This window comes from Hemicordylus capensis, chromosome 6, assembly GCF_027244095.1.
Source record: "Hemicordylus capensis ecotype Gifberg chromosome 6, rHemCap1.1.pri, whole genome shotgun sequence".
In the NCBI taxonomy this organism is placed as follows: Eukaryota; Metazoa; Chordata; class Lepidosauria; order Squamata; family Cordylidae; genus Hemicordylus; species Hemicordylus capensis.
This window is the reverse complement of record NC_069662.1, coordinates 123182705-123208480: the sequence shown is the minus strand read 5'-3', so window position 1 is coordinate 123208480 and position 25776 is coordinate 123182705. Positions and strand designations below refer to the sequence as shown.

At 41.6% G+C, this 25776-nt stretch overlaps 1 protein-coding gene across 4 annotated transcripts; it reads right to left on the bottom strand.

The window, feature by feature from the left end:
• Nucleotides 1–3179: 3179 nt before the first annotated feature.
• AGR3 (anterior gradient 3, protein disulphide isomerase family member) lies at nt 3180–24385 on the bottom strand. Of its 4 annotated transcripts, XM_053263753.1 has the most exons (10): nt 24189–24385; nt 18141–18255; nt 15084–15117; nt 14931–15033; nt 13162–13225; nt 11005–11057; nt 8207–8283; nt 8004–8067; nt 6147–6230; nt 3180–4827 (listed from the first exon to the last, which is right to left on the bottom strand). In XM_053263753.1, exons 4-10 carry the CDS (start codon nt 15031–15033, stop codon nt 4778–4780), a joined length of 495 nt encoding a protein of 164 aa, XP_053119728.1. In that variant the 5' UTR covers nt 15084–15117; nt 18141–18255; nt 24189–24385; the 3' UTR covers nt 3180–4777. The 4 variants fall into 4 exon arrangements, with proteins under 4 accessions (XP_053119728.1, XP_053119729.1, XP_053119730.1 ...); XM_053263754.1 differs by lacking the exon at nt 18141–18255; XM_053263755.1 differs by lacking the exons at nt 18141–18255; nt 24189–24385 and adding an exon at nt 18056–18079.
• Nucleotides 24386–25776: the final 1391 nt, after the last annotated feature.

The following is a 25776-nucleotide window of genomic DNA, read 5'->3' as shown; positions in this document are numbered from 1 at the left end:
GGACCACTTTCGCTCAAGCTGGGGGTGGGCTAACTTGGCCCGCTCGATGTTGAACTACATCTCCCATCAGCCCCAGCCACGATGTATTGCTGTAGTTCACCGACATCTGGAGGGCCAAGTTTGCCCACCGCTGCCTTAAGCAGTTCCGGAGCAGACAATATCCTACTATGTGTGATAGATTATTACTCAAAAAGCAAAAAAAAAAAGTGCCTGAGGCAATGTGGTGAACTGCTCCCTCCCCCCAGAACGATAGCTTTCCTCATTAGAATATTGTGCAAAAGTCCATTAATTTCAGTAATGCAAATTAAAAGGTGAAACTGATATATGAGACAGACGCATTACATGCAAAGTGAATTGTCTCTTTTGCTAAGCAGGGTCCACCCTGGTTTGAATTTGAATGGAAGACTACAAGCCAGGTCTCACGATCAATGAGACCTGGTTTGATGAGCTGAGCGGGAAGAGCAGGCTAAGCCGGCGGGCATGACGGAGCTGGGGGGCGCTGGGGGGAGCAGTGGCCGATTGGCCCCTGGAAGCTCCAGCATGCCCTGCGCGAGTGCGCAGGGCATGCTGGCGAGACCTCCGAAGACGGGAGGTGGCTTTTCGCCTCCCCTCTGGGGGTCTCCTTGTGAGTAGCCGTGGCGCGGAGCCACACCGCGGCTACTCACGATAAAAAAGAAGATCACTCACGATAAAAAAGTGCTCGTTCTGCAAACCAAGTTTTAGGGGAGGAATACTTGAGCGGGTTACCCGCTCTAGAACCACCGGGCTCGCAGCCGAGCCTGGTGGTTCACACGATTGCAGAAAATCGGGCTAGCGGAGGCTAGCCTGATTTTCTGCAATTGTGTGAATAGCCTCTATGTGTGAGCACTGTAAGCACTTCCCCTTAGGGCAGGGATTCTCAACCTTGGGTCCCCAGATGTTATTGGACTTCAACTCCCATAATCCCCAACCAAAGGCAACTGGGGCTGGGGATTATGGGAGTTGAAGTCCAACAACATCTGGGGACCCAAGGTTGAGAATCCCTGTCTTAGGGGATGGGGGTGCTCTGGGAAGAGCACCTGCATGCTTGTATGCAGAAGTTTCCAAATTCCCTCCTGGCATATCCAAGATAGGGCTGAGAGAGACTCCTGCCTGCAAACTTGGAGAAGCTGCTTCCAGTCTGTGTACACAATACTGAGCTAGATGGAACAATGGTCTGACTTGGTAGAAGGGAACTTCCTATGTTCCTATGAGTTTCTTAAGATCTTCTTTTCTTACCTGCAGCTGGAGGTAGTAGAAGTGGTAGTTGCAGTGATGGGACAGCTAGGGTGGTTTTTTTTTAACATTTATGTTCCACTCTTCCTCCAAGGAGCCCAGAGCAATGTACAAAGCTATGTTTCTCCTCACAACAACCCTGTGAAGTAGGTTAGGGTGGAAGTGAAGTGACTGGCCCAGAGTCATCCAGCAAGTATCATGGCTGAATGGGGATTTGAACTCAGGCCTCCCCAATCCTAATCTAGCACTACACCGTGGCAATTAGTAGTAAGGCAGCTAAGGTGATAATGGATAGAAAGCAAATGGGATGGTATTAAATAAAAGGAAGGATCTAAGTGGGGGGGGGGGCTTAATGAGTAGAATCATTAGTTTGGTGCGTCTGGCATGGAGAGATTTGGATTTCTGCCTGTGAAATCCTTAGTGTAAGTGCAGTGCCTCTTTGTGGTGCTGATAGGGCATTGCACATCCTTTATGTCATACATTTGCTCTGAAAATGAATTTATGAAATGCAAGAATACCCCCTTCCAAAAATAAAAAATAAAAAATACACCTTCAGAGCAACATCTCCCTTAAGCAGTATCTCTTAACCAAGGTCATGTCACACTGAATACATAGTTCATAGAAATTAAAAAGCTTTCCAGTGGGAGGCTATGTTCCTCTTATGTTATATCCCAGTCCCTATTCATGAGGATAGCTTGTACAAGAACTCTTATTGGCCGGCCGGCCCACACCTGGCACCAACCGCCGGAGTAGCAACTCCGGAATGGTGACAGAAGTGGGCAGAGCTGGGGCTTGGACAAGGCCGAGGCCAGCCCAGGGTAGGGCGGGAGTGGCTCAGGCATCCGGACTGTGGCCGGCAGCCTGGAGGGTTGTTTGGCATCCACTGATGAAGCCAGCCAGGAGGCGCAGCTGCCTGGGACTGTTGCCGGGCAGGGAACAGGTGCAGAGTTGCTGAGTGGAGATGAGGGGGTTGCTGCGAGAGCACAGTAAAGGGCAATGACACTCATGGGAGAGGATCCAGGAAGTGTGGGGCTTGGATGCTCAGCATGTGAAGCGGCCTTTAAAAACAGCTCAGTTGGCGATGAAGGCGGAGCTGTGTGAGGGAGGGCTGTAGTCTCCCAGTGAGGAGCCAGCCCAAGGACATGACTGCCTAGGAGGAGGACCCAGGTGATGCTCACCCTCTCCCCTATCTCTGAGGCCTTGCCCTAGGTGCTTCCGAGGGTGCCACGGGCTCGCCTGGACTGACACAATTACAACTGGAAATAATAGGAGATGTTAACTTAATAAGAGATGTTAACCCCTGCTAACTTGGCAAAGAGGCACCTTTTAATGTGGTGATTCTCTTTATTTAGCAGGGGGAGAGTAACTGGCCTCATCCACCCCCAGCACAGTACTTCCAGTGACTGTTGCTGGTGTGTGTCTTATGTTTCTTTTTTAGATTGTGAGCCCTTTGGGGACAGGGAGCCATCTTATTTATGTATTATTTCTCTGTGTAAACCACTCTGAGCCATTTTTGATAAGGCGGTATAGAAATCGAATGAATAAATAAATGTTGTGAGTGCATTCCTTGGTGCTATTAAACTACTGGAATTATCACGTCTGAACAGAATGTTAGAGGAAAACATTCTAATCACTTTTCTGCCTTGGTAGTCCACTTAGCAAGCCTCAAATGTTATCGTGTGTAGATTATACATCAGCACAACCACAACAGTGGCACTATATCAGTGCTAGCTGTTGGCAAGAATTGGCTATATTGGTATGGAACAAATGTGTGGATACTCGACACATAATGATTGATGCGCACAGTGAAAAGCCTTTGAAGTTCGTACTTGCCATCTGCAATTTTTCTAGTTCTAAATCTTGTGGAAAGTTGCTTTGGATCATAGTTAGAAATATGAGATCTAAAGGAAAAGCCAACAGTGGTCTGAAGGGATTGCAGGTTTTTTTTTTTTTTAATTTCTTAATAATTTCAGACCCAATACAAACTTTTTTTGGTGTTTGCAAGAACAATAGAATCAATAACTTGCAAAGTAACTAAAACATGGATATTTTGTTATGCATACACACCATTCTTGCAAACATAGTTTTCTGTTACACCACTATGATAGCGCTATACCAAAGCCCTTTTCTGTATAGCATTACAGAATTAGTAACAAAGTACTACCTTTATTATTGTAATGCATATGTGTCCTAAACAATATTTTAGAATGCCCATTCTGTTATACTTATGCATTTCAATTAGATAATGTGAAACATTACAAATGGTGACTTGTACCATTCAGACCCTAAATTCTAACATGCTACTACTGCTTGTTCTTGTAATAAAGCCCAGAATCGACTGGCTTCTGAAAATGAGTTGAACACACAACACGACAAAATCCCAAATATTGCTCTGGTAACATCATAGTAGGCAATGAAGTGAGTGAACATATTGAAACATAATGTGATACTGGGCCTGTGAATCTGGGTGCGTGTATGTGGCAGTTTTCCATGTACAACAAGCAGGATACAAACAAGTAGGAATAGAGAGGGACCGGGGGGGGGGCTATTGTTTTTTCTGGTACAGGTATTGCTAACCTTGGGTCGTCAGGTGTTGTTAGGATCCAACTCCATCAACGAAGGCCATTGTGACTAGGAATGATGGGAGTTATATTGCAGCAACATCTGGGGGCTCAAAGTTGAGAATCTCTTCTCTGGTCCAAAGCTGTCCTGTAATCAAGTGTTCAGCTTGATGGACTACAGGAGGCAGAACACTGCCTTGTCCAATGACTAGGCAAGGCAGTTGAAGACTGAGATACAGACTGAGTATGGAACAACATTACAAAAAGGGAGAACATAACGGTGCGGTAGAATGTTATTGATTCACATTGCATGGGGGGTGGGTGCTTGGGGGCGGCTGGGGTCATTACTAGACTCTCAGTGCCCAACATCCACATTGACCTGAGAAGGCCAGGAACAGCTATTTTAAAAAATAAAAAATAAATCATATGTCAGGATCCTAGATTATATGCAGATCACCTGACTGGGACCTGCAGGTTTATTTTTAAAAGAATAATAGCTCCACAGGCACCCATTCTGAATAATGACTGGTGATTCAGAACTGGTTCAGCATGTCTGAACCAGTTACTGAACCATTTTTGAAAAGTAAGTGTCTGAACTGGAACTGAAAGGAAGAATTAAAAAGCACTGTTGAAACTGAAGTGGAACTGAACTTAATTTCATAGTGATTCAACTCCCTGCCCTCAGTTCCACCATTTCATTGAAAAAAATTCCTTGATTTCATTTGCCTTTTTAGCCTGTTGTCAATAATGCGCAATAGAATTCTAAACATCAAAGAAAGGAAGTTCTACTTTGATGAATATGAGCCACCATGGCAAAACTGCATCAAAATTTTCTGTTTCTTCCTTGAGCATTGGAAAATATCTCCTGACAGTGAAAGGTAATAAGAATATATTCCAAAATCTGAGGATTTTGTTGTAGTGTTTCATCTCCTGAAGTTCACAATGATCTTTCAACAACCATTTTACAGTTCAGTCTGAACGAGACGTAGTGCTTTCTTCATGTTCTCTATTACTGAAAGAAGAAGACAGTAAGTGAATCTATTACAGTCGCTCCTGTAGTATCACGGCTGGAAAAACATTGAAACAAGAAATGTGATGTGTAATTTCAAATTTCCTTTTACAGGTGAAACTCGGAAAATTAGAATATCGTGCAAAAGTCCATTAATTTCAGTAATGCAAATTAAAAGGTGAAACTGATATATGAGACAGACGCATTACATGCAAAGTGAGATAAGTCAAGCCTTAATTATACTTAAAAGTATAAGCATGCATATGTATTCAGTACTTGGTTTGGGCCCCTTTTGCAGCAATTACTGCCTCAATGCGGCGTGGCATGGATGCTATCAGCCTGTGGCACTGCTGAGGTGTTATGGAAGACCAGAATGCTTCATTAGCGGCCTTCAGCTCTTCTGCATTGTTTGGTCTCATGTCTCTCATCCTTCTCTTGGCAATGCCCCATAGATTCTCTATGGGGTCAGGTCAGGCGAGTTTGCTGGCCAATCAAGCACAGTACACTGTATACTTTTCAGAGGTCCGATATTGTTCTATTCTACAATCCTTGTCTTCTTGGTTCCATGTAATATTCTAATTTTCTGGGATTGTGGATTTGGGGTTTTCATGAGCTGTACGCCATGATCATCACAATTATAACAAATTAAGGCTTGACTTATCTCGCTTTGCATGTAATGCGTCTGTCTCATATCAGTTTCACCTTTTAATTTGCATTACTGAAATTAATGGACTTTTGCACGATATTCTAATTTTGTGAGTTTCACCTGTATGTTCCCAATATCTCTTAACACTGGCTAAAATCAGGGAGGCCTAAACCAGTGGTTGTTACAATACGTTGAAAGATGGTTTACCTTATAGCTGGCTGCAGGAGCATAGCAAGGTTAGAGTAGGCCTGGGGACAAGAAGTGAAGATGGGCCCCTCCCTCCTGGGGCCCCTACCTTTTTCTCTCCTGGTCCAGCAGCATTGCTCCATAAGAACAGTTAGGATATGGTGGAAAAAAACACTTTCTTGGCATGTCCTTTCTCTCACTCCTATGCAAATAATACCACACACGCCTCAAACAGTGGGGCTTGGCTTTCCTCAGAGTCCAAGGACATTTGTCCCATCTTGTTCAATTACAGCTACACCCCTTGCTGGCTGTTATATTCTACTGTTGGAATAGTTTCTTTATTTGCTTTGTTGTAAACTGCCCAGAGATTAGCGTTTTGGGCGGTATAAAAATATGTTAAATAAATAATAAATAAATAATCAATGGAAGGCATGCATTTCATTGCTGATATGACCAGGACTTAGTGCAGATCCTTAGGAAAAAAACTTACACAGTGGCAGGTCTTGGGGCTCATAAGTATAGAGTCGGTTAGAGTATCTTCCAGTGATATCAGCTCTCACAGTGAGAGAAGGATCTGGAAAAGTAACCAAAATACGACTTGTAATCACCCTATATGCAACTGCATCATACTCTTATGTTGTACTGGTATACAAGTTAGATAATAAGAAAGTTGAGGGATGTTACAGTCTAGTCAATGAAACTGAATGTTAATACAGCTCAGTCCTGGTTTGCACAAACTCTAGGTTCCAGGTCAGATGTGATGGCAAGTTATGGTTTGCCACAAACCAACAAGTCATAAATGAAGCAGAGTGTGAGTAGAAGAGATAGCAGAGAGGGGATGTGCAAGTGCTGCATGTCAATCAGTCTTCTGTCTGACTGTGTTTGGGGTCTTAGATGTGGGTGCCCATATAAAGCAGTACCCAGAGATATAGGTGGCTAGAAGGCTGTGTAGTCTTCTAATAGGTGGTCTCATCTTGGCATGCTGCAAGATACATTATAAATTAGCGAGGGGTGCAGTTCTAGTGTCTACAGTATGTTAAAAATTACAGAGGTCAGAACAAGGCCATTTGTAGCGAAATGCTGCTGCAGAATTATATACATTTGTGTATGTGTGTGTGTGTGTGTATATAAAATGTTTAGATTTCTACTAGGCAATATTTATACTGGTTGCATTCTACTGTTGTTACTATGATGACGACGACCACTACTTATATACTGCTTTTTATATACCAACATATTTAAATACTAGTTTTCAACAAAAGTTCTCAAATTATTTTACACAGAAAAATAAATTAATAAGTTGGGTTTCCTGTCCCCAAAGGGATCACAATCTAAAGACACAATGACTGCATTTGGACGTAACATGAAACTGGAGTTGAAGGGACCTCCGGTTTCAATTTGTCTACATCTGAATGCATGCAACCGCGGTTCCACCCCCAAAAGGACCCATGGTTTCCTCCCCAGACTCCAATTTATACCTTCCATTTGTAGTGAGTTTCTTCACCTGTACCTGTGGTGCCAGTACTACATCCAAACACAGCATGGAAATCTTGCTGTCTGACAAACAGAGTTGAGGAAGGAAGCTCCTCCCTTGTTCCAGCTACTATTGGCTGCTGAGAAGGAAGCCCAGGCAGCCAGTCTCCTCCCCCACCCCCGCCGTAATCTCACTGATTGCAGAGAGAGCGAGAGAGCTCTCCATTACCTCTGAAGAATGGAGGGAAGAAGGAGCAGAACATTACGGGAGAGTGGGGGAGGGTGGAGCAGAAATGCGGGTCCATTGGATCTGTGGTTTTGTATTACATACAAATGCAAGCAATCTATGTGCTTTGCTTACATTTTCAGACCAACTGGGATATTAATAAACTGGATTAATAAAAGGCAGTGTTAATATTATTATAATGTAATAATTCTATATTAATGAAGCATAATTTTCTCTGTAATAGACAGAGGTTAAATGGCTTGTTGGTGGAATCTACTGGCTGCCACCGTAAGGAGATAGAGGAGGAAGGGGAGTTCCAGCGGTTACTGGTATCTGTCAGGAGTCAGCATTAGAGGAGTAGTGCATCAGTACTGTGCAAGCTTGTGACTGTTGATTGGCTGGATATCCCTAGTGAGGGCAGCTAGCCAATCAGCAACAACTATGTGCTTGCATGGTGCTGACTGAATTCTCCCTGCTTCTGCTGCCTGCCATCTCTTACTAGTAACGGTTGGAATTCTCTCCCCACCTTGGTTGACCCACCCAGTGGGTGGTAGTTTCCACCAGTGAGCTGCTTCACCAGTTACTGCCAGTAATAGTACTGCTGAGAAGAAGTGACATTTTATGACCACAGTAATGTCCGATACATACCTACAAACATGATTCGAGGCACATATTGTCCATCAGGTGACAGGTTCTTGTCGGTTGTTTCATGCTGGCAGGGAAAAAAAATTAATTATATTAATCAATGGCTATTACTAACAAAGTACTTCACTAAAGGAAGTATCTTGGTATTATGACTATGTGGAACTCACCCTCCCTGCCCTACCAAGTATAATATGCATATCATTTACCATGAGATTGAGCATGATGAAGTTGTTCTGACACATTTCGTTTATTTCTTGGTTTTTGGCAAAAACCTCCTTTAGTGCTGGAAAAAATAAAAAAAGGATTGTCATTTGTAATTCAGTAGTCACCCAAGACTGGCTAAGAGAACATTTTCCCTTATTAAAGCAACACATGATAGACTGGTCATTGTGTTCACATTTCTTGGTTTTGTCTACAAGTAAACGCTCACTTGAAAAATATGGTAATACACCTTCTTCTACATTCCTTCCAAACCATATTTCACTGCAGTAAGCACTATTGATTTCAGTGGGACATCCACCTAAAGGTCCTAAGCCAGAGATCCATATATGCAGAAGTCTGTGCATACAGTCTTTTGGTTACAGATTGTTAAATTTGTGTTTTGCCTAGTTTGTAAGGTGTGAGTGTCCAGGCAAGGGGGGATCCACATGCACAGCATGCTGTTTTGCAACTGGGTCATTAGTTGGCTGGAGACCCATACACAGAAGCCTCAACACATCTTCTTAGCTGCACTGGTACTCTTTATGCTAATTCCCAAGCTTATAGATATCATTATTTGGATGCTTACAGAATCCACTTCTATCAGGTTTTACGCTGGATATTGAGGTTCTGCTGTAATATATATTTCCTGGAGTGGAATTCAAAGTGGAATCCATGGTTTTTTCTAAGGTATATTTCTAAAATTTTGCAAGCCAGTGTGGTGTAGTGGTTAGAGTGCTGGACTAGGACCAGGGAGACCCGAGTTCAAATCCCCATTCAGCCATGATACTAGCTGGGTGACTCTGGGCCAGTCACTTCTCTCTCAGCCTAACCTACTTCACAGGGTTGTTGTGATGAGAAACTTAAGTATGTAGTACACCGCTCTGGGCTCCTTGGAGGAAGAGCGGGATATAAATGTAATAATAATAATAATAAGAAGAAGAAGATATTAAATTTAAAAATGTAAATGTTCCTTTTCATTGTAAACCGCGGCATACAACTGTACTAAATTAATTAATTAATTTTAACAGTATTTAAGTTTTGTTTACCAGAATAGCACAATTCTGCAATTAATTTTTTGAAAAATAAATTTATAATACTGAAAAACTGAGACTGGCTTTTTTGATTAATTAAATTATTTTTATTCTATCCCTAATTTTAAATATAAACTTCCTAAAGCACATATGGTGGGAGGCATTTTGCTTTTAAAATTAGTATCATTCCACAGGTGCATATGCACAATCCATAACTAATACTTCAAAAATCTGCAATTGCTGTGGGAATTCAAACAGAGTGGAATTCAAGGGACTTCAGAATGTTGGAATATACTCCTATAAATTAGACTGAATTTTCTTATGGACTAGATGGAAATAATATAAATCTCCATAAAAGGAGGGCCTTTTCAGTTGTGACTTCTCAGCTGTGAAATGCCCTCCCTAGGAGGAGGTGACCTGTCCCCGACATGTGTGATGTAATTCTGGTGCCAGGCAAAGATATTTTTGTCTGCCCAGTCATTTGACCATGTGACCTGATCTTGCTTTATTCTGCTCAGCTGAATTTTTATGGGATTATGGTTTATTGTTGCTTTTAAAACTCCACTTTATTTGTACATGTGCCTATTTTTATTTGTTGTTTGATTATTGTACGCTGCCCTATTAGGTTTTCCCCAGGGCTGGACTATTAATAAATTAATTAATTAAAACAGTAAAGGAGCAGAACGGAGGGAACCTCTTCATCCCTAAATCAAATGAAAGCCCTCTTTTCCAAGACTTTTTGATGAGTACTGAGCTGCAGCCTAACAAAAGTGCATTATTCCTAGTAAATTCTTCTGAGATCAGAGCTAGGCAGCCACACACTCATCTGTCTCTGGTTACAAGAGCGGGAGAAGAGAACAATATGAAATGTGTTCAGTGGCTTGGTAGTAAATTCATCCTCTTTAACAAGACCTGCCTTGTGCTGCAGTTATACTACATATTAGAATCCTATATATTGGAGTAGTTAGGAGTACTATAAATTAGAAGAAAGGAAGGTTTTGTAGAGCAAACTCTTTCTCTCTCTCTTATATATATAATTTTCATCCTTTGGCTACGCCAAAAGCAGTGCTCATTTCTAAAATGAAAAGTACTGAGGTTCAAGTTCATCTGGAAATTAAATCTCTAACCTAAAGTGAAAAGGTTCATACCAGATGGGTTGGTCCAAGTACATGCAGATGATCACTAATTATGTAGCCACTTGAAAGCTCATGATATGGAGTCTTAACTTCATGGAGAGGGGATTGTCATACGGTCCTGCTAAGGAAAAGGCCAAGTAATGCTATGCCTCCCAACTTGCCCAGCTTTCTGAGGAGCTGTGGGAATATGAACTTCCTGAATGTCTGGAGGTTACTGATTACTCTTTCTTCAGTTGGTTATGGGTGACATCTCATATGTGTTTAAGCAGCTAATGTGTGATTAGTGGTTGTCTGAATCCATCCTTCAGTAGTTATGGGAGAATGTGTTCAAGGGCAGTTTCTTCTGTAACAGTACCTCTCATATTCCAATGTAATCTAGTTCTCAAAAGGTTCTTGGGCTAAGACTTGGACAACTTTGAAGCCTGAGTAAAGGAAACATATCAGCAGGTCAAATTTCTATCCTTAAAGGATGTACTCCAAAGCACTACCATCAAGCTCTCTGATATCATCGCTCAACAACTGAGGTGCAGACAGTCTCCGTATTGCAAAGTATAGTGCAGAGTTCAGTAGAATTATTTATGCCTTTGCAGTTATATTCTAGAAATCTTCTCTTTAAATTAAGCAGGTTTGATTTACCTTTACAGTACTGGCAATCCTCTAGATGATGAATGACCATCAGTGGCTTATTACTTTTTTTCAAAGAGAGGGGGAAAACATATTAATAAAGTGAATGTACATTTTTCTGTCATGTAAGACATAACCATAAATGAGATTATAGATAATGTTTGTAAGCAATGAACTAAAACACATTTGTGAACAAAGGCAAATCATTAACTGCTAGTCATATGGCTATATGTTACTTATTTCCTGGTTCAGAGGCAGCGTGCCACTCACTTGCAATTGCTGGGAAGCCATATTTGTCTATGTGCCCCAATTCTGAGCTTCCCCAGGGTTATCTGGATGACTTTTATGGGGAACAGGATGCTGGATGGACCTTTGGTCTGATCCAGCACATATATTTATATAAAGATTGAGCAAATGTAACTTCAACAGAAAGACAATTTCTCTTTTCAGTGTTATGGACTTTAAAGTTTTTGATTTAGTTGGCAGCCTAGCAGAAGTTGGTTTCCAAGTTGGATTCTTGATGTGTATTGTGATATGGATTCTTGATATGTATCAAAAACATTGCAGCCTATTTTTTTACATTTCTTCTCATTACAAATTCACTCAGTAACTGGACACGTGAAGACAAGTGTTCAACAATCTATAAACCTAAGCTAAAATGCAAGTTGTTGAAGCAAGACTAGGAGAAGCTGCCGGAAGAAATAAAAGCTCCAATCCTAAACTCACCCAATACTGTGCTAATAATTCTTGTGTCCTCTGTCTAAATTTGGGGATTGCAGCTAAACTATGTGTCTCTCTACTGCTATGGATCTTTAGTTTGTATTATAAAAGATATTGTATGAAACTTTGCAAATGAAAAAAATAAGATCATCTTATTTCTTATTTATTTACTTTCTATATAAACCACTCTGAGAACTTTTGTTGAAAAGAGGTATATAAATATTCATAGTGCATTTTCTTTACTACTAATAGTAAAGAAAATGGTTGCCATCCAGACTAGCACTGTGCAACAGAGCTGAGCTCCAGACTAATGGTGTTGCATAAATAGTCAAAGGAGCAAATTTGGAGGATCTCCCCTTCCCTCTGAAGCCTACTGTATACCACCGATATATGTCCTGAAAATCACATTACTGTAAGGGAATATTTTGGTGATGCATAATAGACTTCAGAGGGAAGGGGAGATTGTTGAATAGCACCCCTTCCCATACTCACGTGAGGGTTAGTCTGGAACTAAGCACTGCTGCACTAGTGCAGTGTGTTAGTCAGGATGGTGGCCAGTATCTCAATCAAAAACCATGTCACCAATGCAAAAAGAAAAAGGTTCATCTTATACGTTCTTATGGTAATGGTTGAAAACCTGTTTCTGTGGTCTTTTTCCACATTGCCTTGGTAATGTGTGATTATGTGGAGTCATTCAGGTTTTTCCACAGGCTAATTAGAACCAAATTTAAACCACATTACATCACATTTATTTATTTATGTAATATATTTATATACCACCCAAAACTTGCAACCCTGGGAGGGTTACAGTAAAACAGAACAATTTTTTTTAAAAAATTAAAATATTAAAACAATTTAAAATTAAAAACAATGTTAAATATGAGTATAATTAAAAGCCTGGTGAACAAATCTGTCTTAACTGGCTTCTTAAAATCTTTCAGCGATGAGCAGCCCTTATTTTGACAGGGAAAGCATTCCAAAGTCTTGGGGCATCAATGGGGAAGGCCTGTCCCTGTCGCCACTAGACGGGTTGGTGGCAACTGCAGACAGATCTCCCCCAGATGTCCTCAATAGGCAACAGGGCTCATAATGAAGAGGGCATTCTCTTAAATTCCCTGGACCTAAGCTCTTTAGGGCTTTATAGGTTATAACCAGCACTTTGTATTTTGCCCAGAAACAAATTGGTAGCCAGTGCAGTTCTTTTAGCATAGGTATAATGTGGTCTCTTTGAGATGTCCCAGAGACCTACCTGGCTGCTGCATTTTGCAATTATTACAATAGTAAGGTGTGGAAATGCTTCTTATCTTGCCTCAACAATATGTATTTTATCCAGGGTTCACCTAGTTTCAATATTAGCTACAGGAACCTATACAGTTCTTACACTGCTCTTGCTAAACGTCTTTTAAGATTAATGTGTATTTTCTCAAACAAGTTCAGTGATGAAGTTACCTTTTCTTTGCTTGATAGAGGCCTTCTTCATAAGTTTGTACCCAAGTTATATCATCACCCCATCCTAGAATAACAACAGATTCAAGTTGGATTACTGTTCATTCAGCTCTCCAATATATTCTTCATATTGAGTTAAACCTGCACTGAAATGTGTAACTCTCTGGCCAAGATCCTCACAAACAGTGTGGTAGCTCCGCATGAAAAATCCCTCTGCAGTGTTTAGTAATTCAGAGTTGTGCTGCGTGTGGATTTTCACAGATTCCCCCTACCCTTGGGTTATGCAACCCTCAGGGACCTACTTCTGGCTTGCACAGAGAGCTTTGCGGGGGAATCAGCAAAAATTGTCCCAACATGCACAGCGTGATTACTAGACACTGCAGTGATACTATATACTCTGCACCTCCACACCGTTAGTGAGGTTTGTTTCTTGCATTATTCTGTTCCTGCAGCATACACATTAAAGCAAATGGGGGTATGTGTGTGTGTGTAGCCCTCGCAAATGTATTCTAAAATGCATCTTTTCACACTGTTAGCAATATTGCCTATCTAGTGCAGGAGACACCATATCACTCTAGAATAAGAGTCCAAGTGCTAGGTTTCCTAGGACAAAAAGCCAGCACCCAAAACCATGAATATTTTAGGCCACTTTTCCAATTTAGAGATCCATATACTGTATTTAAATACAAGACTAGAAAATGGGGAGTTGTTTTAAATTCAGTCCTGTTCCTTTCAGATAAACATGAGTATAACCTTTATTTAATCTCTGTTTTTTTAAGGGGTCATCTTAAGTTCAGAGTCATGTTCTATTTGGGTAAATACGGGTACGCTCCTTTCACCAAATAAGGAGGTGATTGGTGGGAAAGCAGAGGCATTGCCTACTGTCTGGGGAAGATACCAGGGTCTCCCTAAAAGCAGCAATAGAAGGGGTAACTTTTCTGTGTAAAAAGGTTCATTTTAGCATATAAGTGCATGGGGTGGAGCAAGGAGAGAGGGGGCCCATGTTCACCTCTTTCCCCGGCAGCTCCTCAGAGTGAGGGAGATAATGAGGAAAATAGCGAGTGGTAGAACTGGGGCGGGGCCCTCAGGAGCTGAGGCCCCCAGGTTCTTTGAACCCATCTGCTCAATTATAGCTACACTCCTGTGAGTGCAGGTTCTACATGCTCCCTTTTTGCTTTAGGAGGATCTTACATAACACTGGAGAAGGATCTGTATAGTGGATGAGGACAGTGTTTCTATATATTGATAATCCATTGCAAAGTATATTCAAAGAAAGAATATTCAATTCGATCACATTAAAAGGACCAGTCAGACTGGAAATGATTCTTTACATCCGCATTTACATCCACTGCCCTGAGCCATTTTTGGAAGAGCGGTATAGAAATCGAATAAATAAATAAATAAAAATAAATACTTGCAACATTAAGTTAATGCTAAGTTTAAGTTGTAATGTTGTATCAGGGACAAAAGTCATTCAGGCCAGTTATGAAACCACTGAGCAATGGGAAGGAATAAAAAATTTCCTTCATTTTATCTAAAGGGTGTGTGTGTGTGTGTCTCTTTTTTAAAAATCCACGATCATTTTTATTCATTAAAACCTCAGAAGGGACCGAATTTACAAAAAGACTACTTTATTAAGAAAGCATTTCCAGCAAATGTCGACCTTTCAGACTTCTGTGCCTTGTTAAAGCTATTTTGAATGAATTTTAATTTTTTTAAAAGCAACTAGAAGATTGCTTAAGAAGTAACAGAATAAAGTAAAAATACAAAACCTCTTGATAGCGTCTGGGGAACTCTTTTTTCCTTTTTGATTGCCATAGCAAAATTGGAGGAAACCGCAATTAGCATGAAAGATAAACCCAGTGCTGAATGCATTTCTTTCTTTCTTTCTTTCTTTCTTTCTTTCTTTCTTTCTTTCTTTCTTTCTTTCTTTCTTTCTTTCTTTCGTCAAGATAGCCCCTGATAATGGAGAACAAAGCAATTTTTTAAAAATCTGGTACTTTCATGGGAAGCTCTGTGTCAGAGAAATGAATGCTTCTATTAAAAAACAACAACACTTAGAAATAGATATGAATTTCCTAACAACATTCTGAAACGGAACCTACACATTTCAGAAATAATAATGGAAGCATTAAACAGAATAATTACTATTTATTCAAAATGCATTATCATCTCCATTAAAATAATACAGAATTAGTAAAATTCCTTTCATTCAAAGGGATCAGCAATTATCTGTGGTACTTTCAGATACTGGTTGTACTAGATAGTGATCAAAATTAAGTGTGGAATTGTACGTTCCACACTTGCACATAATTTTTCCAAAGCTACCTTTTCAAAAGGTACTCTTGAGAATGCTCAAACTCTGCTTTGAATGACCCAGAGTTTTAAAAATGACTTTAGCATCCTCCTAGTACGAAGGCTTTTCAAAGAGTAAATCAAAGTACAATAGCATGCACTTGTACCATTGTTCTTTCAAATCCTATGTTCAGTGGTTGCATGGTTCAGTGTGGAGCAGGTATTTTAAAAGCGGCAAATTAAATTACACCTGTCAATTTATTTTATAGATTTTTTTTCAGGCATTCCAAGTGTTTTAGTTGTGGATAAAATCTAGTAAGATAGGCTATAGTAGGTGGGACTGAAAGTAAAGTTCCAGTAAGGATCTTTCCAGAAGATACATACAAAACATATAGAACATCTTGATCTTCTAAAAAGTTATTTTACATTCAGACATTTGAATCTTCAAAAGGACATTTTAATAACATCAACAAATAATAACTTAATGGAATCCCTCCACCTTGTTTTGTTGACCACAGACCATAAGTGCCACAAAGCTTTTGGTGAGTTGTCTAGGAATAATTCCTTTCTACTCACTTCTAATCAGAAATTAAAGTGCTAAACTGTGCCAACACTATGAGGTGTGTCAATAATAATAAAAAGAAACACATTGGAATTTAATTGACCTTCTGCTAGCAAAACTCAAGTGAATGTGAAGGTTTTTGTCATTGCAGCAATCTATTTCTGTTCAATAATATAGTTCAAGATCTTTATAAAAACAATCACAAATTTCAGTTATCTATCTGTCTCCACTATTAATGTCTGCACCAGGGCCGTAGCTAGGGGAGAGGGGGCCCGTGTTCACCCCTCTCCCCAGCAGCCCCTCGGAGTGAGGGAGATAATGAAGAAAATAGGGAGGGGTAGAGCTGGGGGCCCCGGGTTCTTTGGACCCATCCACTCAATTATAGCTACACCCCTGGTCTGCACGTGCTAAACAAAAGCAAGCATGGGTATATGATCAATATTGGAAAAAGACTTTCAGTTCCACTGTTACTCGTTGTTTGTTGGTGGGGAGGTCTCTCAGGTACTTTCTAAAGAGTCATATTAGGTCATAGTTGATACAGATTTTGTAGCCTCTTCATTTTACTCAGACGCTCTTGAAAATTATTTTTGTTGTAGGGATGTAAATGTTTGAAGTACATGCATGCTGCAATTCCTTGTTCTCCAAAAAGAGGTCAATGGCAATCAATCAGTCAATCAATCTTTATGATGGTCAATGACCAGCAAACTCAACAGAGGTCAATGGCATATATTGGAACTATCTAGGGACTTGCCAGTTAATAATTAATTAAAATCAATTTAAAGTGATAGCTTTTCTTTCATTTCTTTTCAACCAGAATATACCTCCAAGCAATGAAAAGGTTAGCTCCAGATTTTCTACATAATAGATTATTATGGGGGAGGGGGAAGGATAAATGCAACCAACCAATCTGAAACCAATAGTTATGAATAAGAACTACTCCACCTGTTTTTTTGAAACATTCAACAGAAACAATCTCTCATTTGCTAAGATGAAGTTGCTGGGTTTCAAAGATGCTGAGTTTCAAAAATCGTTGTATGGAAGACTTTTCAATTCAATTTTTTCCAAAGGCATAAAATACTAACTTTTATGCTCATACAAAAATTTATAAGTATAGTTTCTCTTTCAAAGACTCCCCACCTTTACAAAAAATATATATGTTATTGTCTGTAAGCCACCCTGAGTCCTATGGGAGTAGGGCTACATATAAATCTAACTAACTAACTAAATAAATAAATAAAAGCCATGACTGCTCCTATAAGAATCCTTTGACCTCTTAGATAAATATAAATCGGTTTTCAGTGTAGGTTGTATTACATGATCATTTCACAGAGAGTTGTTACATTTAAGAGATCCCCACTTAGCAAATATTTCACAGATAATTGATAACCCATAAATAATTTCTTCTTATTCCAGGGTGTTTCCCTATGTTGATTAAGTAAATTTGCAAGAAAATAGTTTAAATGCTGGATTTTGCTTACCGAAGCCGATCACTGGAGCTGGTTAAACTTCCTTGTCAGGGATGTAAATGTGTCAAAGTGGGTGTGATTTATAGTCATGAGAACACCTGACCTTCTCAGGCACTTCCTCCAGATATACAACAATATATTCACTTGCAAAAGTGATAGCAGTGCCTGGTCCCGTCCCTCCCTCCTCTCCTGAACATCTCACTCCTGTGAGTTCTCATTCTGGTATATTGAATACTCAGATTTCCACCCATCTTTGCTTGTATCAGGTATCATTATATTGGAACTGAAAAAAGTAGTGTTTTGTGTGCATCTGTGACTTTTCCTCCCCAATGGTTAAGGTCTGGCTGAGGTCCAGTGAAATAAGAAACCAGCAATGAAAGTTGGAACTGTAGGTGCTATTGTTTCCAATGAATGGCTGAGTTCAGTGGTACTCTGAGATTAGGGATGAAACTAATAGGAAGATACAAGAGTTACTCTGTGCAGAAGAATGTAATTAAGAAACCAAGGTTAAAAAAAAAGTTAAACCCAAATGTTCTAACCTTTCAGAAAATGATGAAAAATTATGAATACATACGTTGGAATATGTTTTCTAATGCTGTTCTCCAGACTTGGTTGTCTTGGTTCCCATGTATTGTTGTTAGGTACCTTTGAATACGCACCTGGATAATCTTTGATATTCGATAGTTGACCAGGATCCAAGACTCTGAGGATGCAAATTGGCTTTTCTGGCTTCTGAAAGTAAGAGGCCTCTTCAGATGAGGACTCAATTTAGGGCTGCAGTTGGAAAGGAAAATGTACAGGCTTTTCCCTGCCCTGCCAACAGATCCCACCCTCTGTTGGTCTGGGATATCTACCTAATTCTATTTTATTTTATTTTAAATCTAAATAATAGATAATTATTACAGCTTAAAGCCACCTAATACGCAGTGGGGAAATGCTTGACTAACAAGCAGAAGGTTGCCGGTTTGAATCCCTGTTGGTACTATATTGGGCAGCAGCAATATAGGAAAATGCTGAAAGGCATCCTCTCATAGTGTGCAGGAGGAGGCAATGGTAAACCCCTCCTGTAGTCTACCAAAAGAAAACCACAGGGCTCTGTGGGCGCCAGGAGTAGAAATTGACTTGATGGCACACTTTACCTTTATTACAGCTTAACATGATGCATCTGAGATGTTAGGCCAAAGCACTAGAAGGGATGGGGTTTATCTAGAATATTGCCTCTGTTTCAATGAGTTCTTTTGTCTTGTCTTTATTAAGGTGCTGCTCTTCACGATATGTGTCTGGGGCTGCGTGTTACTTTGGAGGAGGCCCTTCCAATTGAGGTGGTCCTTTGCAGAGGGTGATATGGTGGTGGGAGTAGTACTGTTACCAGCTGAGCTTATTCTGCCTGCTCCCAGAAGACTCCCTGGTTGCAACTGCATCTCCAGGCTTGGAGGTTGCACTTTTGCTATGTTCAGAAGCTGCACCGCAATATGAGCTCCCAGTCTATGCTATACATGGACACAAGTCACTTAGTTGGCAGTGGACTGGTTGTCCCTGGATTGGCTGCAAGCCCCACAAATTGGAAAGGGGATTAGCTTCACACTCTCTTATGAGGGGTGCCCAGCTAAGCAGACTCCCTGGACTAGCTACTGCAAGTGTCTGGCATCTAAGATCATTTCAGCCTTGGAATGAAATCTAAACTCCCCTCTTCCTCTAGCAAAGAGAGACAGTACCTGGTCATCAGGCCAGGGAGAAAAGACAGATAAGACAAGTTTCTTATCTGCAGCCTCCATTACAATAGGGATGAGTAAGTGATGTAACTTTGAAGTGTGCCTATTGAAACTGTTGATGGAATTATTGGGAGAGTCAGTCCCAGCACAGGATATTCTTTAAATGCATCTGCACACTCCAGTTGTCCTCACAATCAGCCTTGAATGCCATAGGCGATTCACACACATTCCTACCTAGGAAGGCCTAAGACACAATGCATTCCAAAAAAGTTGTTTGGGCTCCCCTGTTCAGCAGAGCAGGACAAAAGACAAGTGTCCTCAAGGCACATTTTGGGGTATAAGTATCCCTAACTCCATGACCCAGTGTGCTTCCTCATGTATGTTACACCTGGGACTCCCACTGAGAAACATCTCAGTGTTCCCTTGTGCCTCTCACTCTGGACCCCAGCAGACTGCAACAAGAAACTCCACGTTGGTGTTCCCCTCTTCAGGACAGGTGATGTAGCCTCTTACCCAGCTTCTTCAGGGCTGAAACCAGCCCTTTCTCTTATTTTTGAAATCTTGCCGCTCTATCTTAAAGTACTTCTCTAGCCCGCCTGGGAATTTACACATCATTTGGAACTTTAAGCTAAATGTGCCTTACAATAGTCTATTTTTAAACATATTTGCATTGCTTCTACTTTATTAAGTCTTATTATTTTTGCTTTAAATAAACTCCTTTTTGATTTAATTAAAACCTCTCTCTCAAGCTGATTTTCTTGAGTTCATATGCTTGCACCAATTAAGGCTGATTGGAACTGTCTCCCCTTTTGAACTAAATCCCCCACATTCGCCTGAACTAGGGGGTGCAGGCCAATCACCCTCAAAGCAGTTTCATCAACAGTACATGCTAGGTGAAGGGAACGTGTGCTGGCTATATCAAAGCTGGTCCAGGAGCAGAGCCACCATTGCGTGAATGGGTTCAAAGAACCCGGGCCTCCAATGAAAAGGGCTGCCGAAGCCCACAGGGCGGTGTGGCTCGGGCACTGGAAGAGCCCCAAGCCAACTCCCCCGCCCATGCCCAGGAGAGCCCTGAGCAAGCTCTCCCCTGTCCTTTTCATGCAGTGTTTGCTTCCTGACTGCCTTTATTTCCCTTTCTCTCCCTCCAGCGAGGGAGAAAAAGGGAAAAAGAAGCTCTCAGGCAGCAAGCATTGTCTGAAATGACAGGGGGAAAGTCTGCTCATGCTCTCTGGAGCTCAAGGGGACGCCCTCTTGCGCTCAGTGTTGTCCAGCAGGCTTTTTCTAGTGGTTCGGGCCTCCTATGTGAGGGCCCTAAAGAACCCTTAGCAGCCCATTGTGATCAATTTGCATTACATTTTGCAGACAAAATCACTCATATCCATTCTGACTTGGATGCTAAGGTTTTTGTGGACAGGCTGATTGGAAGGCTGAGGCCTACCACATGTGTGCTCGACTCTTGCCCTTCATGGTTGGTAAAGGCTGCTAGGGAGGCACTGGGTCCATGGGTGGCAGAGGTGGTGAACACTTATCTGAAGCAGGGTGGTGCCTCCTCAGCTAAAGGAGGCAATCATTAGGCCCCTCTTCAAGTCCTCAAAGACACCGATCATTTAAATAACTTTCAACCAGTTTATAGCCTCTCCTTCTTGGGCAATGTTTGGAGAGTGTGGTGGTGTCTCAGTTCCAGGCAGTCCTGGATGAATCTGATTACTTAGATCCTTTCCAGTCTGGCTTCTGGCCTGGGTTCAGGACAGAAACTGCCTTGGTTGGCCTGGTGAATGACCTACACCATGAGTGTGACTCTGTTGATTCTCCTGAACCATTCATCGACCATGTTATAGATAGATACTTTATTTACGGCAATGGCAAAACAAAACAACAACACAAAGAATAAATTCCAGCATTCATCATTAACTCAGACCATGGTATCTTTCGGGTCACCTCTCCGAGTTGGGACTCGGGAGCCTGGTTATATGGTGACTCCAGTCCTACCTGGAGGATTATACTCAGAAGGTGGTGCTGGGGGGTACCTGCTATACCCCTTGGCCTTTGGCCTATGGGGTGCCACAGAAATCAGTTCTGTCCCTCGTGCTGTTTAACATCTACATGAAACCTCTGGGAGAGGTCATTGGTGGGTGTGGGCTGCAGTGTCATCGATATGTTGATTGACACCCAGCTCTACCTATCCTTTAAATCAGCAGACACCAGGGAGGCATTGATTATTTTATTATTATTATTATTTTACATTTATATCCTGCTCTTCCTCCAAGCAGCCCAGAGCAGTGTACTACATACTTAGGTTTCTCCTCACAACAACCCTGTGAAGTAGGTTTGGCTGAGAGAGAAGTGACTGGCCCAGAGTCACCCAGCAAGTCTCATGGCTGAATGGGGATTTGAACTCAGGTCTCCCCGGTCCTAGTCCAGCACTCTAACCACTACACCACACTGGCTCTGAACCTGGGCTTGGAGTCTGTTCTGGACTGGATGGGGGCAAAAAGGCTAATCCAGATAAGACAGAAGTGCTCTGGATTGGTAAAACTGCTTATCCAAGAAGCACGGTAAATCTGGCCTTAAAGGGGGTCACACTCCCTCTGAAAGACAAAGTCCACAGCTTCATGAGTGTTATACCCATCCTGTGGCAGCTTCATTGGTCACCAGTTTGCTTCCAGGCTAGATTCAAGGTGCTGGCCTTCACCTTTAAAGCTCTACACATCTTGGGGTTAGGGTACCCGTCGGACCACATTCTCCCATATGAACCTGCCAGGGCCCTCTGCTCAGCATCTCATGCCCTGCTCATGGCCCCACTACTAACAGAGATCTGGTTGGCGGGGACTAGAGACAGGACCTTTTCATTGGTGGCCCCTTGGCTTTGGAACATCCTCCCCCAAGAGCTTCGCCATGCTCCCTCCCTCAGTGTTTTTAAAAAACAATTAAAAACACATCTTTTAAAAGAGGTTTTTAAAAGTTTCAGCTGCTGCTTATATCTGGTAGGTTTGAAACTTTTTTTAAAAATTGTAGTTTTATGTGTGTTTTTAGCCTGGTCTTTTAACTTTATTAGTCTTGCTTTATAGTGTGTCTATCTTAATAATGTAGTGAGCTGCTCCGAACAGTAGTGTACTGGAGGGGTGGGGTATAAATAGATAGATAGATAAAGGAATGGCACTTTATAAATCCTTCTTTTGTGCAAGGGCTGGTCATGAACCTCAAGTCTGACACTGGGGAGTCTCCGGATGAAGTGGTCACAAACCCTGAGTCTGGTCCGGATGTGGCAGGCCCTTCTGACACAATAATGCTATGATTCAAAATTCAATTAGAGTCCAGCCTTTAGGCAGGACAATGAAGCGAAAAATATTCTTCTAGACGACAAATGAATGTATTATTAGGTTAGCAGCGCCATCTGCTGGTAACAAAATGGGAATTAAAAAGACCACAGCTCTGCAACAAAATGGGAATTAAAAGACTACACCTTTGTTAAGGGGCTAATGGTAAAGCTATAAACATTTGTAAGACTTAAAATCATCACTACTGCCTTTGATAGTGTGCTAAAAGAAACTGTGAATCAGTACACACAAAAAGGACATTACAACTATGATTTATATACCATTATCATGGCACTATAGCCACCTTAAGTGGCGCCGCAGGGAAATGCTTTACAAACAAGCAGAAGGTTGCTGGTTCGAATCCCCTTTGGTATGTTTCCCAGACTATGGGAAACACCTATATCAGACAGCAGCAATATAGGAAGATGCTGAAAGGCATCATCTCATACTGCATGGGAGGAGGCAATGGTAAACCAAAGAAAACTACAGGACGCTGTGGTCTCTGGGAGTCGAAATCGACTTGATGGCACACTTTACTTTGCCTATCATAACACTTTAGAGAATGTAGGGGTAAAGGTCCCTGCTCTGAGGAGCTTACAATCTGAAATTCAACATACGAATATGACGAATATTTATATACTACTTTCAACAAAAGTTTCCAAAGTGGTTTACATAAATATAAAAATAAATAAAATGGCTCCCCGTCCCCTAACAGCTCACAATCTAAATAAGACAGACACCAGCAACAGCCACAGGAGGGATACTGTGCTGGGGCTGGATAGGGCCAGTTGCTCTCCCCATGTTCAATAAAGAGAATCACCACTTTAAAAAGGTGTCTCTTTGCTCTGTTAGCAGTTTGTGATCCAGAAGGTGAAGCAAGGGGCGAACAAACCTGGACAGCCTAGATTGTCAAATCCTTAAGTGATACAATGGGTTGCACATCATCAGAAGACAAATAAGAAATATACTTTTGAATGATCCCTTACACAAAACACGTTACATCAACTATTATCGTAGTTGTATATAAGGCCTAGCATTTGAGTGTAGACATCGAATATTTCTACTAGACCTCTACAGATCTGTATGCAGGTATAGTTACTCACATGTTATGTTGAATGCAGGTACAGCAATACACTTCCTATCTGTACCTTGTATTTGAAGGACCTGAACATAGATTCACTTTTAAAATGAATACGGGTACAGTCATTTACACAAAACATGTACCACCATGTACAGACATCTGAATGCAGATACAACATAGTCTGAACAGGGCTAAAGTTGTTCTTAAATCTGGATGTTAGGTATGATTGTGTGAAAAGTTTTTATGTATGTGAATTCCATAGATCTTAATATTTTAGGGGATTTATAGGTTTATAAATCATGCCCAATTTGCCTTTTTCAATTCCTGCAAAAATTCTAGAAGTCCAGAATTGATGGGGATGCAAATCTATTTCTGGAATGACGTAGGGTTGCCAACATTCCATTGCCCAAATCAGGGACCCAAGTCAAGCGGTGGGGTGGGGATGCCAATAAACAAACAAACAAATAAATAACAATGAAATATAGATAAAATAACACAGACAAATAACACTTCTTGATCACAAACCAAGTGGACACAGTGCATTTGTGTAACACACACACACACACACACACCCCTTGCTTCACAGTTCATACACACCTTCTGGATCACAAGCCAACTTGTGATGCACGTTGTAAGGGAAAAACAAACCAAGTCCCATAGTTTCCTGTCCTGGACTGGAGGCTGGAGTGGAGAAGAATTCTTCTGCAACAGAAGAAGCAGAACTGCCCCTCACAGAGAATGAGGCACCACTGAAGCAGCAACAAGCACAGTACACAGGCAGTGGTGGCAGGCAGGCAGGCACAAACGTCACAGTACTCTGCCTCTTTTGAGCTGAGCCAGCAAGAGCAGCCTGGCTGCCTGCATGCAGGAGAGCTTCTGATTGGTAAGCGGGCAGGAAGGCAGCTAGGCACAGAAGCAGCAGCATGCGCATACAGTCAGAGGCGTAACTATAGGGGGGGCAGGGGGGGCACGTGCCCTGGGCGCCATCTTTTTTGGTCACATGGGGGGCGCCGCCATGACAAAAATTATTTTTTAATTTTTTTTTGTTAATACAAATGTTTCCTGCTCAGTGCAGCAGCGCTGCAGCAGTCAAGGGAGCGCGTCGGCGCCCCCTCCCCCACGAGCGGTCCCTTCCGCGCTGCCCGCACTCCCCATTGCTTTGCTGGCGCCTGGCGGCCAGTCAGTGGCCTGGCTTGGCGGCAGCGGGCGCTTGTGAGGAAAAACCTAAATATAATGTAGCATGTTGGGGCGCGGGGGAGGTGCCATTTCAATGCTTGCCCCGGGCGCCGTTTTCCCTAGTTACGCCTCTGCATACAGTGCTCTGCCTCTTCTGATTGGCAGGTACTGATTGGCAGTAAACATCCCAGTAAAGACTTCAGAAGTGAGAGTGCTTTCCAGAAACAGACTGGGGTAGTTTGCGGCAGCTGTGAGATGAATCAGCTGGGGGTTTTTTTTGTTTTTTGTTTTGTTTTGGGTAAAATGCTTTCTTATATTGATCTCACCGTATTTTTTGCTTTTAAAAGATTAGGCAGTGCATGGTAAGAATCACAGAGAAAAGTGTTGGACATAAAGAGGATCTTGGTGAAGGTGGGAGAACCTTAGATACTTTTCTTGAATGTGGAGCTTTATAAAAAGAATCATGTCTTGAGCCCATTTTACATATGGAGAAATGTGGAAAAACTTGTAGTCACTATTGTAAACAATTGCTATGAAATAAATGTCCTTGCCAATAAATAAATGGACAAATAGAAGAATTGGAAAAGTCTCTCTGTTGTTGACCAATGTTGCTGAAAGAGTCAGGATTTTTATACTTCTAACCCTTTTGAATTACAGTCGTCATTTTGACAACGTTGCCATGGCTGCATTATTCTATTGGGTCACAGAAGGCCCATTCAGGTGTTATTAAACTGTATAGAGAGGGAATGGGATAAAGAGGGAAATGGTAATCTTCCATGTCGACATGCTCCTTAGTCACATCCCCTGCTCTCCTGGGGCAGGGTGGTGGTGGTGGCTCAGTGCTTATCTGAGAAGGACCTGGGCACACTTCCTCTGCACAATTTAGAAGAGTCTAGAACATGCGGAGGAAGCATTCCTGGGTTTAGTGCTACCCTCCTTTCACAAAGCACAAACCGGGGGAGCTCTAGGAAAACACCTATAGAACACATTGGAACAGGGGGCGAGGCTA

Excerpts from the sequence above, each read along its gene's own strand:
- AGR3 (XM_053263753.1), bottom strand. The coding sequence starts at position 15,033 with ATGCATTCAGCACTGGGTTTATCTTTCATGCTAATTGCGGTTTCCTCC. Across the intron at positions 11,058-13,161 it reads CTCTATCAAGCAAAGAAAAG|TAATAAGCCACTGATGGTCA; the intron begins GTAACTTCATCA and ends TTTGAAAAAAAG. Across the intron at positions 6,231-8,003 it reads GCCTCGAATCATGTTTGTAG|ATCCTTCTCTCACTGTGAGA; the intron begins GTATGTATCGGA and ends TTACTTTTCCAG.